Source organism: Aspergillus melleus, assembly GCF_016097325.1.
Source record: "Aspergillus melleus strain CBS 546.65 chromosome Unknown contig5, whole genome shotgun sequence".
In the NCBI taxonomy this organism is placed as follows: Eukaryota; Fungi; Ascomycota; class Eurotiomycetes; order Eurotiales; family Aspergillaceae; genus Aspergillus; species Aspergillus melleus.
This window is the reverse complement of record NW_025763374.1, coordinates 2817263-2834355: the sequence shown is the minus strand read 5'-3', so window position 1 is coordinate 2834355 and position 17093 is coordinate 2817263. Positions and strand designations below refer to the sequence as shown.

The 17093-nt window shown below is 46.8% G+C and overlaps 4 protein-coding genes across 4 annotated transcripts; 2 read left to right on the top strand and 2 right to left on the bottom strand.

The window, feature by feature from the left end:
• Positions 1-4567: 4567 nt before the first annotated feature.
• LDX57_009347 (uncharacterized protein) lies at positions 4568-5474 on the top strand (the record flags this gene model as incomplete). Its single annotated transcript, XM_046091074.1, has 2 exons — positions 4568-4596; positions 4976-5474. 2 exons carry the CDS (start codon positions 4568-4570, stop codon positions 5232-5234), a joined length of 288 nt encoding a protein of 95 aa, XP_045947051.1. The 3' UTR covers positions 5235-5474.
• Positions 5475-12462: 6988 nt separating this feature from the next.
• Positions 12463-12767, bottom strand: LDX57_009346 (uncharacterized protein; the record flags this gene model as incomplete). Its single annotated transcript, XM_046091073.1, has 2 exons — positions 12463-12489; positions 12549-12767. The coding sequence occupies 2 exons, from the start codon at positions 12765-12767 to the stop codon at positions 12463-12465; spliced, it is 246 nt and encodes an 81-aa protein (XP_045947050.1).
• A 1805-nt stretch (positions 12768-14572) lies between these two features.
• Positions 14573-15482, top strand: LDX57_009345 (uncharacterized protein; the record flags this gene model as incomplete). Its single annotated transcript, XM_046091072.1, has 2 exons — positions 14573-14813; positions 14884-15482. The coding sequence occupies 2 exons, from the start codon at positions 14573-14575 to the stop codon at positions 15480-15482; spliced, it is 840 nt and encodes a 279-aa protein (XP_045947049.1).
• A 64-nt stretch (positions 15483-15546) lies between these two features.
• LDX57_009344 (uncharacterized protein) lies at positions 15547-16922 on the bottom strand (the record flags this gene model as incomplete). The annotated part of the gene is made up of 3 exons (XM_046091071.1): positions 15547-16184; positions 16235-16836; positions 16885-16922. The coding sequence occupies 3 exons, from the start codon at positions 16920-16922 to the stop codon at positions 15547-15549; spliced, it is 1278 nt and encodes a 425-aa protein (XP_045947048.1).
• Positions 16923-17093: the final 171 nt, after the last annotated feature.

The window sequence follows — 17093 nt, the reverse complement described above, 5'->3', positions numbered from 1 at the left end:
AGGAGGCTGGCTCATTTGGATCTAGTCTTCGCCAGCCTTGCGTGATTTAAATTCGACTGAAAAGTCTCACAAGGAAGCAAAGTGGCATAAAGGATACAAGAACCGCTAGATCTCACAATACTAGGCTCAAAATCAAACTTCCTTTCTTCTGACTCAGGAATAAGATGTCTGATAAAATACAGTAGGTTCACCGCAGGCAGCTGCATAATAGCACTTTACTGACAGACTCCTAGGGACCTTATCAAAGCCATCCCAGGCCTAGGGCTTGAAATTTCCGATCTTTTGTCTTGTCGATTATCTGGGCCGGCAAGCTATCACATAAACGAAAATATCTTTCAATTACTTCGTCGTCAACTATCCGCGGCCTTTCTTGAAAATATCGATCCATCCAAGTTTCTCGCCGGCATCGGAATACAACTTACAATGTCGACGTTGACTATCGTTCCTACGATGGATTTCCAAAATACCTATTGTGTAATGCAGGATTTGCATCACACTATTAGGGGTACAAATATTCCCGAGCTTTCTGTTATGGGTGTTTTGGTAAAGCTGGCCGCCTATGCTGTGAAAGAACCAAATTGCGCATCAAAAGAGTCTCAAGAATTCATTAAAGTATGTTTAGCACGGCTAGTCATACCGAACAAATTCGCACAGGTCTGTACGGCGACTGAGCACATCTGGAACTATGGAAATAGACGACTGTCTGGTGCAAGCCACGAGGTGGCCTGTGGCTTAGTACTCCCGCGGCAAGTCCAGGCAGCATTCTTTCTGCAGGACCTACATCTTTTCCTTGATGAGTTGCGCACGGTCTTTTTGGTAGGCTTTCAGAATGATCAATCAAGTCTGTGCAATATACTGCTTATCCTCATGCAAGCTTTTCCAACTCTAACAGAAGAATGGTTAAGCAACGAGCCGGATCCTATACAGTTTGAACAGTCATGGCAACTCCATTCACTTTTGGGGGTACTTCATATGCTATTGGGTCACTTCCAGAAAGGAAATTCAGATTCATTTGACTCTACAATTTGTCGCGTCATGAATAATCCGAACAGTGTGTTGTACAAAATCACAACGGAGCTAGGCATAGCTGTACCCAATGGAAAGCTTCAGTGGGAAGGGCCAATCAATGCTTGTACGGTTTTTGGTCCCTATTTGGATAAACTGAGAGCGCAGTTCATGCGTTTAAAACGTCAAGCCGGTTGCGTGGGTCAGTTTCCTACACCTGTGTATTGATAATTGTGATAGTGCATACTGCGGTGGGAAACGTACATGACGAGACACAATGCTACCCTATGCTAGTAGTTTATCGAAGGTTCCCTCTTGCAGCATTGGACTATTGCTGGCCTAGAACACTCCGCAAGCATCTAGTTTGATTAGGATGAGCCCTTGGCCGTACTGTGGCTGGCTCTGCGGCATATGACTAGCCAGCCCGCGAAGTTACTTGACTCAGGGCATAGTGACTGGTTTTCGGATCAATAACTAAAACTCTGCCTTTTAATAAGCAATTATCGCAAGTACCCCCACGGTCAAGGCCGTTCGAGTAGTGGCGGCAAGGGGTCCATCATGTACGGGACTGAGAACAAAGGGGACGCGGCCTTGTATGAAGTCATCAAAGCCCGCCAGTTTCTTCAAGATTTCCTGCTTGTTTTGTTCGATTTGCGACAAGACTGTTTCCCGTAACTGGTTCAGCTGGTCGGCGATAGCCGGCATTGCACGGCAGATTTGAACCTCCTCAAGCTCCCCTTTATCCTGGTTAAGAGACTGCTCCAGCTGCCGGCGAAAGGCCTTAAAGTCGTCGCGATAGAAAATAGGGTCATTCCAGATCGGATGCGATAGAAACTTAGCCATTTGAAGGATGGAGTCCTGTAGTAAGATCGGGCGAAGTAGCTTTAGCAGTCTGAGAAAGCCCTGACCAGCGATATCACAGCGATCATCTGCTTGATCACCCAGCCCTCGTTCATACCACTCCGCCCATTCATCAACCCATGGCCAGAGCTCGTGTACGAGTGTCTCAGGGGGTTGGATTGTCGTCCTTGATAGGTAGTAGCAATCCTGGAGGCTTGGATCAAAGCCAGCCGTGGCACGAACAAATTTGCGCGGGAGGTTAGACAGGTAGCATTGGCTTAGGACATCGTTATTCCAGTGGCCTGTCTTGCGTATCTGAGCCTCGTTCACGCCCGCGCGTTCCGTCTCACGAGCTCTCTGACTCCTTTTCATATGCGTGCACTTGGACGTTGACGTCAAGCCTGCGGCACGAAAGGACCTCTTGATCCACTCTTTCTGTGTGTGGTACGCTAACGGCTTCAGACGATCAACGCCTCTTAGCATGTGGATTCCATACCATTGCTCGCGTCTGCTGAATATTGGAGTCTTCTCTCGAAGGATGTTCCATCGGAAGAAGAGATAGAAAGTCAAGTGTCCCATCGGGCAGCGTTGCACATGGCGATGGCGAGCCGCGATGCCGTACTTCAGTCGGTTCAGTTGATTTGTCTTTCCATTATTCATTATCATGAACACCATGGGGCAGAGCATGGGCCCTTCATTCTCCAGCTCCATGCCGAATAGATCGGGTAATTGAGCTGCGCGAATGTTCTCTTCTCTGAGCAGTATGGTATGGCAGAACAAGAAATCCACCGCCGTACGGAGATGCGACTTTATGGTTATCGGCAACAATCGCTTAGGATTGTCAGTCTCCCATTCCTTCCAGCAGAAGCGTACGATATTGGCCATCTGATCTGTGTTATAGCCATCCTGGAGCGTTCCAAGCGCGCGGTTCTCGAATTCTTCTTTCTTCCTAGAGGCCTTTTTAGCTAGGTTAGACTTGAGCAATACCTTTAGAGCCTCACTTCGCATAGGGGGCTCCTTAACCGGGCATGACGGACTGTTGTACTGAAAGTTTCAGAGACTCATGATAGCGGATACCTCTCCCTCCACCGTCCTTTCCGAAATGGTGGAAATAACAGAATCTTCACTATCGTCGGTACGAGCTCGCTTTTTTTTTTCGTTCCTTCGGCTGGCCGGCCGATGATTTTCGTGTCAATGTACAACAGGAGCTTGTCGTTGTTGACAAGCTTCTCATCCACAAATTGCATCTCGGAACACCATTCTTACTTGGCCTCAGAGAATTAGCGTCTCCGTAGTAGAGAAAGAGAGAATGGACAGGAAGAACCTTCCATCGCTTCTGCCCACGAACATATATTCTGGTGGTGTTATCAGGCCGAATGGCATATCCTTTTCGAAGCACCTTCTCGCTTACAGCAGCATACTGCGCGGCGTGGTTGGCAAACCGTTCATGCTAGACACGATCCATCGGATAAACAACAGGAACTAAGGCTATTATGCTATATATAACACATCCACAGTGGAATTTGCCTGCAAGAAAATTATTTTGGTCCCTCGCGTGAGCGAGGGATTGATCTGACGGCGAAGGAGTTACAGAACCCCATAGCGCGCGAGCGCCACGCGCTAGCCACTTATTGAATAGCTTGGCGATTTCTGCATAGTAACCCGGGAAATTACTGGGCCTGCGCCACCCTACGATAAGTCCAGGATGCCGGAAAGCAAAGGGCAATCTTGGCTATAAAACGCCCGTTTCCTCACCATGTATCTTTATCGATATTATGAATTTAATTTAGCACAGACTGGTCCCAGACTGCCCGCACATATCTTAATCTAAAAACATGTCGCAGGAGAAAATTAGTCCTCATGCCACAGATCAGCCCCATCTATCAGAAATACTTGTTGAAGTTGATACACTGCTTATGAGAATCGTTCGTATGGTCGGCCCTGACGATTTAAAAGGATTTTTAAATATACAGCAGGTATAAAATCAAACCCAACTCGCCTAAGTTGTCATGTGTTAATTTTATTAGTTCCATGATATGATATCTCGGCTTTGTGACAAAGCCCCTGAGACGGCGCAAGGAATCGCGGATGCGATTCAAAAGAGGCTCGATTCTCAAAGGCAGATCACCGGGATGAATACCCGTCCACCTACATGGAAACGGAGGCGAAACCAGGATGCCCCCTACCATCCATCCAAGTCTTACAAGACAAGAACCAACCGCTTGTTGAGGTATGAATTATTTTATTAGTTTTAAATTCGAGTAAAGAGAATTAATGAAAGCTGCTAGATCCGATAAAGAAACTGAAAATCAGGGCTATATCGATGATGAGGCAAAAGCCACGGTGATCCCCAATACTGGTCTGTCAGCGGAAGTGACGAGTGCTACTACTGGGACAACGGACAAAGAGCAGCCATCAGAGCCCACAGGCTTCAGGGACAAAAGACCCAACACCACTACTTTCACCCACACTCGATCACTCCATTGCAAGAGGTGACTCCATTATGGAAGATGTCTTGGAGGTGGCCCAAACTCTTCATCAGCTGAGCGAGCACCGTGATGATGCCTCGAGCGAAATCAATAGGAGAATTTTCAAACTATTTCATGGTAACCATGTAGAAAGACTATCGGTCTCTACAGGGAATGGATGGTCAGATGGCTCTATATGGGTGAAAGTGCTTGATATGGGGTCGGCCAAGCAAAGAAAGGTAACCATTCTCAATATGCTGGAGTATATGGGGGCGTGGGAATGGTATGATGGCCAGATCAGAATTGCACAAAACACAGTTTTTACCAAAAAGGGTAAGCGGGTAGATCGTCGAGGGGCGGCTACACATGTGCTGGACGGCATAGAAAAGCTTGAAATAAGGAACGAAGAGCGGCCGAGATGGATCAGCGGAGTTGGACAAGTTACTGTGCATGATGAGGCGGTTCAAACGCCGAAAAATAACTCATCTAGTATCAGTAGGATGCAAGACTTGCGACGAAAACAAATTATCATGCAACTCAGCAGGTGCCAAAAGTTAACCACCCAGCTTGTCAGGGAACTAGGGATCGGAATACTATTCCATCGGAAGATCTGGTATAGTCTCATCTCAACTGAACTTTTCTAATCTGTTAACATGGGATAGGGAGTTCACCAAGATGGATACGAAAAAGTTGGACCACCTGATTCGAGACGCCAAAAGCAACTCGTGTTATATGAAATTACTTTATATTCTAAGCTCGCAATTAGAATGCCTACTCTGGAATGGTTCCCCAGATCTTGACAAATTTTACACCGAGCTACAGGAAGAGGAACTACTTGCAGAAAACGAGCTCGAAGAGCTGCAAGGCACCTTTTCTATGCAGCATGTAAGTGCGGCTTATCAGTTCGTGAGCTTGCACTAACCTACTTCATCTAGGGAAACTTACTGCATGGCAAAATAACCATGGAAATTGATGACTTGATTCAGAGGGTTCGAAGCAACATTCTGGCCGGGTCCAAGCCTGGCTACGAAGGTTTTACTGTGAGTGGAAGTGTGGAGTTGTCATGCGATGTGTTCCAGCGGTTTCATCCAGGTAAGTGGCTAGATGCCTGGGCTATCTTGGCAGCTATGCACATATCGGATAAGCCAGCAAATGTCACATACAATATGAGCATTCCTTTGGATGCGAATAAGAACAACCAGATTCAGCAGATTGAGAAACCATTGTCACGATGGGCAAAGACGATCGAAAAGCACAAACAGACCTTGGGTTCAGCGCCTCTTGTTCATTTTTGCCCAATAAATCATCGGAACAATCATTTTACGCTACTCGAACTTAATGAGAAGGAGAAGATCATACGTCACTACGACTCTATGGCAAATCCAGATCCCGTCAAAGGCATCAAGGAGACCCGTCTCTCAAAACTAGTCCAAGAGGAATTCGGCAGCCTAGGGTTCTCCTATCTAGAGGCAGTGAGTTATAGACTCTTTTCCTTAATTTCTTGATGGCCAGATTGAGTAACATGATTGCAGCCTACTTCCCAGCAAAGTGACAACTGGAGCTGTGGCATCCGAGTTGTCTGGAACTTCCGGCAATTATCTAATGACCTTTTGATTGGATCATGGGATACAGTGTTGAGTCCGGAATCTATGGCACTAGAAGTTGTGAATGGGTTGATCACTTGCGTTGAGGAGAATACTATTAAGAAGTGTAGATAAATATCTCTTTGGAGTTTCTATAATTGGGTTGAAGTTTCGCTGGAGTTGGTTTCAGTTCATCAAGCTCTGTCTGTTTAATAGGTAAACCGCAATTATCCGTTGACCAGCAAGACCGATTGGGCCAAATTTCGTATCTATTTCCTATTTGAGCAGCCACCTCTTTTAAAATAAATGTCCAGGGTACAATAGATCATCTACTCGCAGCTTGTTTAATATATTCTTCATAAAAACCACACTTACCCGTAAAACTCGAAAGCACCGTTATAATATTGCGTTCACGTCCAATGGAGCCAAAATATATGTATATCATTTCACTCTATGAACCTTTGGAGCAACTGCTGTGTTTGCAGGAAAAAGCTAGTCTGCCTCTTATACTTGGGTCTTGAATTGAGGTGGTGAATAAAGTCTCCGGCGGTCGTATTGTGTGGTTCTTGTGGCGCACCTCTTAAGATGTTTCCGTAAAGTCTAGCACACTTTTTGCTAACAGCGGCCATTGCCGAGGGCAGTGCTTTCACACGCCAAGAAAGGTCTGCCGATTTAGCTAGAGTCGCTATCGCGGTATGAGATGATCTTATAATTAAATTTAAGTATAGACTGCCATGTGGTTTTCAATTTCCAGAGTAAGATGCCAACATACCATTATTATTTGATATCAAAGGCGTGGCCTTCACTCTGCGCACCTTTTTGTGGTCGCAGAGGTGCGCAGAGCATAAAAAGTGGGCCTTGATTTGCGCACCTTTTCATAGTCGCAGTAGCTTGCATGACATGAAAATGAACGTGCGAAGGTATAGAGCATGCTCTTCCAAACGGAATAGCCCTCCAAACGCAGCAGTTCTCCAAGCGGAATAGCCCTCCAAATGCAGTAGTCCTCCAAATGGAATAGTCCTTCAAATGGAATAGTCTTCCAAACGGAATAGCCTTCCGAACGCAGTAGCCCTCCAAACGCAGTAGCCCTCCAAACGCAGTAGTCCTCCGAACGCAGTAGCCCTCCAAGCGGAATAGCCCTCCAAATGGAATAGTCTTCCACACGCAATAGTCTTCCAAATGCAATAGTCCTCCAAATGCAGTAGTCCTCCAGACGCAATAGTCTTCCAAATGCAATAGTTTTCCAAACGCAGTAGTCCTCCAGACGGAATAGTTTTCCAAACGCAATAACCATCCGGACGCAGTAGTCCTCCCAACACAGCGGTTTCCTCATGGCTACTAACACTCTCAATCCATACAATCACTAGCAGTTCATTCGGACATAATAATCCTCCGTTCCTATTAATATCTTACAAATAGAGCACTCAAAAACTTATAACCAGGACAAGAAAATCATTCAGGTGCGCGAATATGGTGGTAACAGTATTCTATATATTGGTTTTTTGCCCCTCGTCCCGACAGTTCAGAGGCTTGTTGTTATTAGTAGCTTCGCTCAAAACAGGGCTATAACTAACTACTAGTCATCACCACTCCATGTTTCGGACACCGGACGCAGGACGCAGGTTGAGGACAGAAGCTGGGGTGTTGTCGCAACAGGCTTTCCCTTAGTTGACAAGATAATTTTCTGTACTCATTAAGGCTGCTAATCATAAGTATAATATTTTTAGTCCATCTTATCGTTCACTATGCTACACAGAATCAGGGCGCGTTGGAGGCAAATAGCTCGGCGCTTATATAAAATCCCGTCAATAACGTAATCAACCACCGAGCGACGAATACCACCGAGCGACGAATTTTTACCCCATCCACTACAACTTGTGGTATTTTAACCACCAACACCATTGAATTCGACTAAATAATTATATGAAATGATAGCTATTTACTAGGGCAATTTCGTATAGTATGTCCAATTATCCCACAGCCACTGCAGCGTTGCGGAGCTCGTCGACGAGGTACAGGAGTAGATTGCTCGGGTTGCTCATTAACCTGCGTATCAAGCTGCTGAACGCGATTTTGGCCTTCCTGAATAGATAGAAGGACATCATTCCCTATTAGAGCACGCCTTCTTGACTTTTTTTTATATTTTCGCTCATTTTCGGCTCGTAAATTCTTGATTTCTTGCTGTAAAAGAAGGTTGGTATGCATTGTCATCTGTGCAGCTTTCTCAAGATGCTGAATATGAGCAATTGGACTGCTAGAAAGCTTTCTCTTAGCACTAAGACTGTTCTGTAGACTGCGTATCTTTCGATCTAGCTGGCGGGTATTCTGTGGAGTCTGAAAAGCAGAGGAAATCGACCCTTCAGCTAGTAGGGGTGGTGTAGGTGTCCGAAGTTGAAAAGTAATTTTTGTAAGAACTCGTTCTTGACTTAGTGGTCTAAGTCCTGCTCCTGCAAATCCACTGCATATATTACTCGTAGTAAAGACCTTTTCTCTTGCCTCTGGATATAGAGATAGAAAGTCCTCTTTATCAATATGGTTGTTGCCGGCAATCATACGGTTTTCAAGCAGTTTTCCATATGCACGTTTGAGCGGACCAAAAACACCAACATCAAGTGGTTGTAGTAGATGAGAGGCATGCGCAGGCATGCAGAGACAGATAATTGCATTCTGCTTGCAGAAATCATCAAATTCAGCAGTCAGATGGCTACTATGGCCATCTAGAATAAGCAACCGCTTAGCACCAGTCATAGAGCGTCTAGAGGATGGTTCAAACACTTCCTTTAACCAGCGAAGGCCTATCTCATCTGTTGTCCAGCCATTCTGACTAGTTGCAATCCACCAGTCTTTACTAAGCTTAGGTTCTTGAAACCAGGCAGCTTGTTGATTGCCCGCTTTAAGTATAATAACTGGTGGTATATGCACGCCTTTTGAACTGACAGTTTCAATGATTGTGACCCATTCACGGTTACCCTGAATGACTCTGCGTGGTCGCTCGCTGCGTTCTACCGCAGTAATAACTTTAGCAGTTGAGCAGAGCCCCATTGCAAAGCCAGTTTCATCAAAATTCCAGATATCATCTTCATGTATGCCGTGTTCTTGGATAGCTTTATGGACCGTTTGAAACCATGGTATTATGACCCGTGGATCCTCTTGCTTTGCACGTTGATATGTAATACGTCGGCTATATTGAGTTGATAGCTGAGGATGGCGTTTGGTAAATTTGTAGGCCCAATTGATACCCAGAACTATAGTAGGATCCTGTAGACGCTCATAAAGTAGTAATTGGGCCATTGCACGCATAAACTCCGGTCGGATTGGAAATCCTCGTTTGTCTGCATCAAGAAGCTGCTTCACAAGAGATTCCTCTTCAAATTCAGTCAATTTATGTCCATTGGCGCGTACTTCGCCGCGTGATTGTCTTCCTTTGAGGCGAGCGCGTAGAGTTGCTTCAGACACGTTAAAAGTATCTGCAGCCTTCAATATTGATTTAATTGTCTTGTTTTTATAAGCCGAGATAGCCATCTGCATTCTGCTTTCTTGAGATAATGGCATTTTCAATGGTAGTGGTGGAAATTGACGCGTTGGAAAGAGGTTGTAGTGGATGGGGTAAAAATTCGTCGCTCGGTGGTATTCGTCGCTCGGTGGTTGATTACGTTATTGACATCTCTACATTGAGAACCATCAACGTTACGCCTCTACGTTGGAACCCTGTCAATGTTGACACTTCTACGTTGAAACCCCATAATGTCGACGTTTCTGCACCAAAGCATTGTTAATATCATAATTAGTATAATAGTGTCACTGGTTGTTATGAATCCACGTAATCTAAGGAAGCAGAAATCGTCACTAGTATAATATGCTATGCTATTTATCGTACTAGCGGACCAGTTCCATCTCCCGCGCTGCTATTAAGTAGATCAAAACAACAGTATTCCCTATACATGGAAATTCTGACTGCGATTGAGGACATCAGTCTGCGAAACACTCGTGGTTCGTCAAACCCTGGTCACATCTATAGGTTATATCCTGTATATGATTTAGGAGTCAGAAACACGGTCACTAAAACTTAAATAACGAGTGTTCGAACCGAAAATATTAGATTGCCTTGCAAAGTATTGGAGCCCTATTTCTCCGTACCTAACGGTGCTTAGTCTCTGATATAGGGTGCTGGCTTTCAGCATCCAGTTTCTGTTGAGTTGCCAAATTATCCTGGTCTCTTATACCGGTGTTCTGATCAATTATCTGGTCTGGAGTAGGGTAGTACGTGGTCTGATAAAGTTAGTTATTGAAGAGGGTGGTTATATCTAGGGCTTATACTAATTGGGACCCCATAAATGCCCAAAATCCTGAAGCATCGGCAGAAAAGATGTATACTCGACCAGTCTCCCTGATGCGTATGCCTAAGCAAACATCGGCATCGCACATCTTACTATACTCAGAAGATTTCTTAATCAAGCTGATTCTGCGACGATCTCGCTTCTGGCGAATCGACTTCCTTGTCTTTGAACCCTGGGGTGGATTTGGATTCGGCGTGTTCCTTCTCGAGGACATTATCACTTGTAAGTGAAGATCTGGAATTCATCTGGGAAGTCTGCCGGACGGGATATTTATATTCGAAAGAGCTAATGCTATATTTGTGCAAAAGTTCAAATGCACATTCTGTTAGCGCCGGTGGACCACGATTACTAAAGTCCAGGCTTTCAAAAGCGGTGCGCTTGAATTTAGCCCCTATTATAGCATGTTTATCTCATATCGAACGGCATAGATATTCAAAATTGTCAACGTGTCTGTTACACCGCGCACCCTTTTAGTGTCGCAAGTGTGCCAAGACTAACGGGTCTGTGGCCCATAGTCCCTGGCATCATGAGCGGGGTGTACCCTGCGCACCTTTTTAGGGGTTACAAGAGAGGCACTTTTTTTTGCTCAGGCATTATACTTCTTTTTAGTGTAAGGCTACGAATAATCAACCCCTCAGATTTATACGCTGTTGTCTTGATATGGAAATGAGTTGGCCTTAACTTTCACAATACAAAATGCAGTGGCGACATGGTTTATAAGGCACCCAGTTCTATTTTAAGCCCCCAAGTTTCCCTTGTCAATAATGTCACAATGATCACCAAACGGTCAAAATACCTGTGTGCGGGCATGGAAAATCAACGAGGGCCTATGCCAATGGATAGAGTCCGCGCTGTCCTCGGCTACCGTCGTTATCCACCTTTTAGTGAGGGAAACGGTCCACTGACACATAAGGGTGAAGGGGTAAAAGAATTACAAATAGTTAGTACAAACATAGTTTGGTTTCGCGTGGTTGACTATTCACGAAATGTTGTCCTCAAGCTACGGAACCAAACTCCAAGTCCATGTAAGAGAATGATGCCGTCAAAGACAGCGAGTGGCGGGCGGACTTCATTCTGATCTAGACTAGTACATTTGAAGTAATCGTCTGCGGAATGCGGGTACCCACCGCAGTGCACCACCGCAGCTAACCGTGTACCTGAGGCTCAGGGCAATGCACATGTCATTACCCCTCTTAGCTGGCCGTCTATTCCAAGTCTGGGCTCTCACAGTATATTTCCTCACAAGAGGGTCCTCACAAGAAGGGTTCTCTCTCAAAACAGTTTTCTTAATCTAATGATCATAAAATAGTGTTCATATCCCATATTACGACACAAATAATGCTTCCTATTTCGTTCCTTGCCATGGGAAACCCTACTCATGGCCGTATGAGCAATATTCATGAATGAGCCCTAAGCCGAGCCACCGTCTGCGGATCAAATATGAAAGGCTGCTCATGGCTCTGGGCAGCATAGAACTGCCGTCAGAACAGGACTGCCGTCAAAACAGGACTGTGGTCAGAACAGGACTGCCGTCAAAATAGGACTGCTGTCAGAACAGGACTGCCGTCAAAACGGGACTGCCGTCAAAACGGGACTGCCGTCAAAACAAGACTGCCGTCAAAACGGGACTACTGTCAGTAGCCGTGTTTACAGCAATTTGACACTGTTACTAATTCCAATTTCAAAGAAGTAAAGTACCGTCACACCTCAATGTCTAAGTATCACTATCTATATTGTCCGTTGCGCTCACCCAAGTACATGAGTGCAAAGAAACTAGGGCCCGGATGACGCTGTCTCGTGTAGATTGATCCGACGGGCTCGCCATAACAAGGATGCCAGATCGATTTCGGACTGAAACTATCTTATGCTGCAACTCGAAAAGGGCAGTAACCACCTCGATTGCATCAGTAGGGTCTTCGTGGAGCATCAGGACGGGAAGAGGCACAAGCAGGAATGCCACAGGTTAATACATCGCCAAGTCCAGTGCCTTCGGGGCCTCATCCTAAGTGGGATTTAACAGAAATCAGCTACCGACCCATTTCCCATATTAAGATCACTATACCTATACTGTCCGTTGTGCTCGCACAACTCTCCAGATGCAAGGAACCTAGACGTCGGATGGCGCTGTCTCATGTCTATTGGCTTCCTCCGGGTCACAGGCAATTGCTTTGTCACTAGGACTTTTCAACTGAGTTCTGTCTATATACCTGGCAGCTAAATCTTCCCACTCTATTCGTTGCGGTTTTGGGTAATATACTGCCTATACATAGTTAGTTAGAAAACATACTAGGATAGACCTCGGGATAGAATCATACCAGTTCCTCTTGCGAGGGGTTCCATTGGCTGTCGGAGTTGAAAACCGAGATCTGTCCATTGTGTTTTAACCGAACCATCAATATGATGTCCGCGTCACACACCTTGCAGAACTCGAACGACTTTAGGAACAGGTTGTTTTTCCGGCGGGTTCGCTGCTGGCGTTTTGACTTAAGACCCTCACTCCTCCGATGTTGGATCTTTCTCGGTTTTGTCGCCATGTTTTATACGTTCAGTGGCCTCGGGCTTCACGGACAGGAGAAAAGCTGGGTTTAAGTATTCGTGCCAAGCGTTCATGTGGTCATTATGCTTTCTTCGTTTTCAAACTGGAGTAGCCGGTGGTATACCAGGTGCCTGCGACCACCGGTGACCACCGGCGACCACAGCGACCAGCAGCGGCATCTTTTTATCACTGCAAACATTTTCTCTCATCCTATGCTTCTGCTGGAGGACGCTGAACGAATAAGGCCCACAAGCCTAAAGTATCGCGATAGAATCATATAGGTCAGGTCCTTTTGAAGAATTCAAACGCAAAATGCCTGCAAGTTTAAACGCGTCGCGGGGTTGTGCGTACCGGATTATAGAATATTATAAGACAGCGGCATCGAGAATAAAACCTGGGGGGGGTGTGAGTGCCATCGAGTATGAGTCATTGTGGCAGTGGAGGCAACAACGTTTCAGATTCGATAATCAATCTCCAAGGGCAGCCACTGAACACTAAACGATGCCAGGAACGCAGCGTACAACTCAAAAAGGGTGCGTAGTGAGTATGCGCCAGAATGTACAGTGGCCGCACCTAGACCAACAGGGTAAAGTGGTCGCCAATTATCGTCAGTAGAAGCCAGTGATTGCCAGTAGAAGCCAGTGATCGTCAGTAGAAGCCAGTGATCGTCAGTAGAAGCCAGTGATCATCGCTATTTGCCAGTGATCTCCGGAGGGGTTGTGTTTCGGACACCGGACGCAGGACGCAGGTTAAGGACATGGGGTGTTGTCGCAATACTTAATTAAGATAAAGAATTGCGTCCCTTCAATCCCGGCCTAGAAGTTACCAGTATTCGCAAGCCGCAAGGCCTTGGCGGTCTGCCGCATCAATGAACCCACCTCACTCGGCATGTTGCAATGAAGTGTCTTTAAATTATTTTCTCTCTCATTTCTTTTTAATTTGAATAAAACCAGTCCGTGTCTTACATTGGTGGGTTGGGCCCTGAGGGGCCATCACTCCCACTCGGGACCACTTATGATAAATATTATTTCCTCGTAGTGTAGTTAAAGGGCTTTTCTCACAAATACAATGTACTTTACATAATACCCCATTACCCTAATGGGCCAGACGACGAGCGATGATAGGCTACATGCTAGAGTAAAATCTACTATGGCAGAGAACGCGGTCAGTAGTCCAGTAGTGTCTTCCACGCGTAGTTTAACGACTGAAGAGGTCTTATACGAGTAACGTTCGCCGGTCGGCGTCTTTGAGACCAAGTAGGTCCTGAGACCACGGTCGCAGGGCCCGCACGGTCTGTGGCTCGACGGCTAGGGCCCTGGGCCTTAGGTCATTGGGTTTCTGTCTGTGGATCCAACACCCGGGCCGCAGGTAGAAGTGCCTCGGACATTGGCCCTAAACCATGGCGCCTTTGACCTTACCGGGGCTAAAACAGAGGACTGGTGATCGTCTGTGTTCCCTGACCGTGGACTTGTGCCGTTCACGGATCGAGAGCTCTAGTGGCCATGAGTCATACGGCATCCGACCGGTCATGTGTCCAAGCCAGCAAAATGTAGGTGGCGTTTCATTTAATTAGACCAGTTACGTTGATCGAGCACTTCCACTGATGGACAATTTTTGAAGATTGACCGACTTTCATAACAGCAGATATCAGTTGCGTGGGTTTGGAATAACACAAGGTAAGCATGCGCCCCACATAACTTTCGAGATCATTCCATGGAAACATTTCTTTTCGTGTCCATGGGATTCTCTTCCGTGTTCCATAAATAGGGCCTCCAGTCCCGTCTTTCATTGCTTATGGTTACAATGCCCAACGGCTGCACCCAACGGACAGCTATGGGCGAGTGTGTCACCTCTGTAGCTAACCACTTATACGAATCGGCATGGGACGACCCTTCACAGAATGTGGCCGATGAAGAAATCCAGCTGGCTGGAAATTTCCTAGCGGACACTGTCAGTATCGAGGGGCCCTTGGACGACAATGTTGGTATGACGGATCGTGTAACACTGGAGCTGGGCCCCGGCGCCCAGCAACAAAAGGACCCAAGTAAGGATTGTACAATTGCTCCATGATTGATCGAAAGCGTGCCATTCTGACCGCATATCCAAACTGGTAGACGTACACCCCGGTCCCGATATCCATCCCCCGTTACCTGTTACTGCACCGAATACGGTCGCGCCTCCCCCGCTTGCCCAAGTCTTATACCATGTGAAACGGGAGGGTGTTCGTGATTTCTGCCCAACTCCAGTTGAGGGTGCCATACCATGGAAGGAACTAGTACAGGTCCCGTATGCATCCTTAGACGTCTGGTCAATCCGTCTCGGGGACATTGTCACCGTTTGCCAAGGGGAACAGCCTGATGGGTATGCGAAAGTGTCGGATCTGAGAAGTTTAGAGAATGGGCGCTACATGGTGACATATACATGGCTATACACGAGAGAGGAAATTATGGCCGAGTTTCAAACAGAGGATGGCTTCCCACCGCATCTCCGTAAGAACCTGGAACAAAGGTGGCCAGAAGACGCCCATTACCACTACATGATCAGTACCAACCGGACGATCACGCTCTGGGATACGGCAGTCTCGCTTGCTCCAGAGGAGGTGGTCTCGAGGGTATGCTACAGCTCCATTTACAGCACAACGCCGACAAAGCGTTGGATCTGGAGTGTGGAGAACCCTGGTTTCCGGTGGATGAGGAAGATTCTCGCCCTGTAGACACTACCAGAGGAAATAATCACATAGTCTAGCTGCTATAGACAAAGATCCTTTGTAATTTATTTTAATATACCACATCGGACCTTTTCTGTCGACGTATCTTTGACGGGGGAAGCAGACATTTGAGATGGGTTGAATACAGGTGGTCTTGCGGCACAGCGTCCCCTTGCGTTCCACAAGGGCATTGCTCTGGTATCTCCTGTACATAAAGATCCCAAATACGTCGCATAGCCGTGCGCCAGTACCGGTGCGAAGAGGCCCAGGTTGCAAGGCGAGGTTCAGCATCCATCCAAGCCCGGATCGCCCGGTCAAACTGGCCATGCGCTAAAGATACATCCAAGCAACGAGAAAACCAATCCCAGCAGACTTCGCGAGCCTGCGGTGTGAGCATACCCTCCAAGCCGCTTGCAATGTAAGCACTAATGGCACCGATGGATATAGACGTTGTAAAATCCCTCGCAATGAGAAAACCACCCTGCAATGTAAAAGTGGCATGAATGCATCCAGCGGGGATGTACAATGACTGAGCGACAGTGGTCTCCACCATGATTCCCCCCTCTAGTCGGTGCATGATCCGCGCCAGCTTACCTCTCTGACCGTCCACCGTCCTCATTGCAACCAAGTTGTTTCGAGACGGGGGATACAGGAGCCAGATCTTCCGGCAGTTACCCACAAGTGCTGAGACTCCGTCTGCGCCATAATCTTTACACGGTATTAGCTCGGAAGACTCGCATGAGATAGACAAACTTTACCAATATGGAGGTCAACGAAGGAAAACTTCGGTGTCAGGTTGATCTGGACGTTAGATTCTTCCATGGGCTCCGCGACCGTGCACAAGTCGGAAGGACAGCGGAACCCAAGCTCGGCCAGAATCGGTAGTCGCAATCCGGTGAGAAATACGGGTTTCAAGGGGTCCGGGTCCAAGAGTTGGGCAATAGCGATACCAGGATCCACAGACGCATCCACCTCCCCTTGATAATTGACCCGGAATGTCGATTCATCGTCCCTTTCAGGTAAGAAACGGTGTGTTATCGACTGTAGCGTTTCACACACCATCTCACGGAGGGATGGGGAGCGGTTGGACCAGCATTGGAAAGCAGGGAGAAGCACCGGAAGTGAAGCAGTAGAAGATAGCCAAATGGACTTGACGGGGGACGGAACTTGTGAGAGAGAGACGTGGACATGTATCAAGTCATTAAAGGCCACACCGAATAAAGCGCTGATCCTTTCTGCCATTCCCTCCACGGTCTGAGCTGGCGCGGCGGCACAACTAATATCGCATTCCTCTATTATCGGGGAGTGTTGAGGAGAAAATGGAGCTGGTTCGAGGGATAGGAGGGCATAGCCGGGTTCACTGGTCTTTTGGTGAGAAGATGTCGACAGGAGACGACAACGGCCATACCTGATACCTCTCACCCCAGCTCGTTCGGTTTCAACCATGATGTTTTTATCTCTGTAAAAGGATGATCTTAAATGCTTGCGTAGCCGACTGGCGTTTGAACATGTTTTCGCGCAATAGGGGCAGATCCGCATACAAGATGACACACGAAGAACGGCGTTTTGTCGAGGCCAGCTCTGGTAGATGCCACGATGGCCAGTACAGCTGCAGCT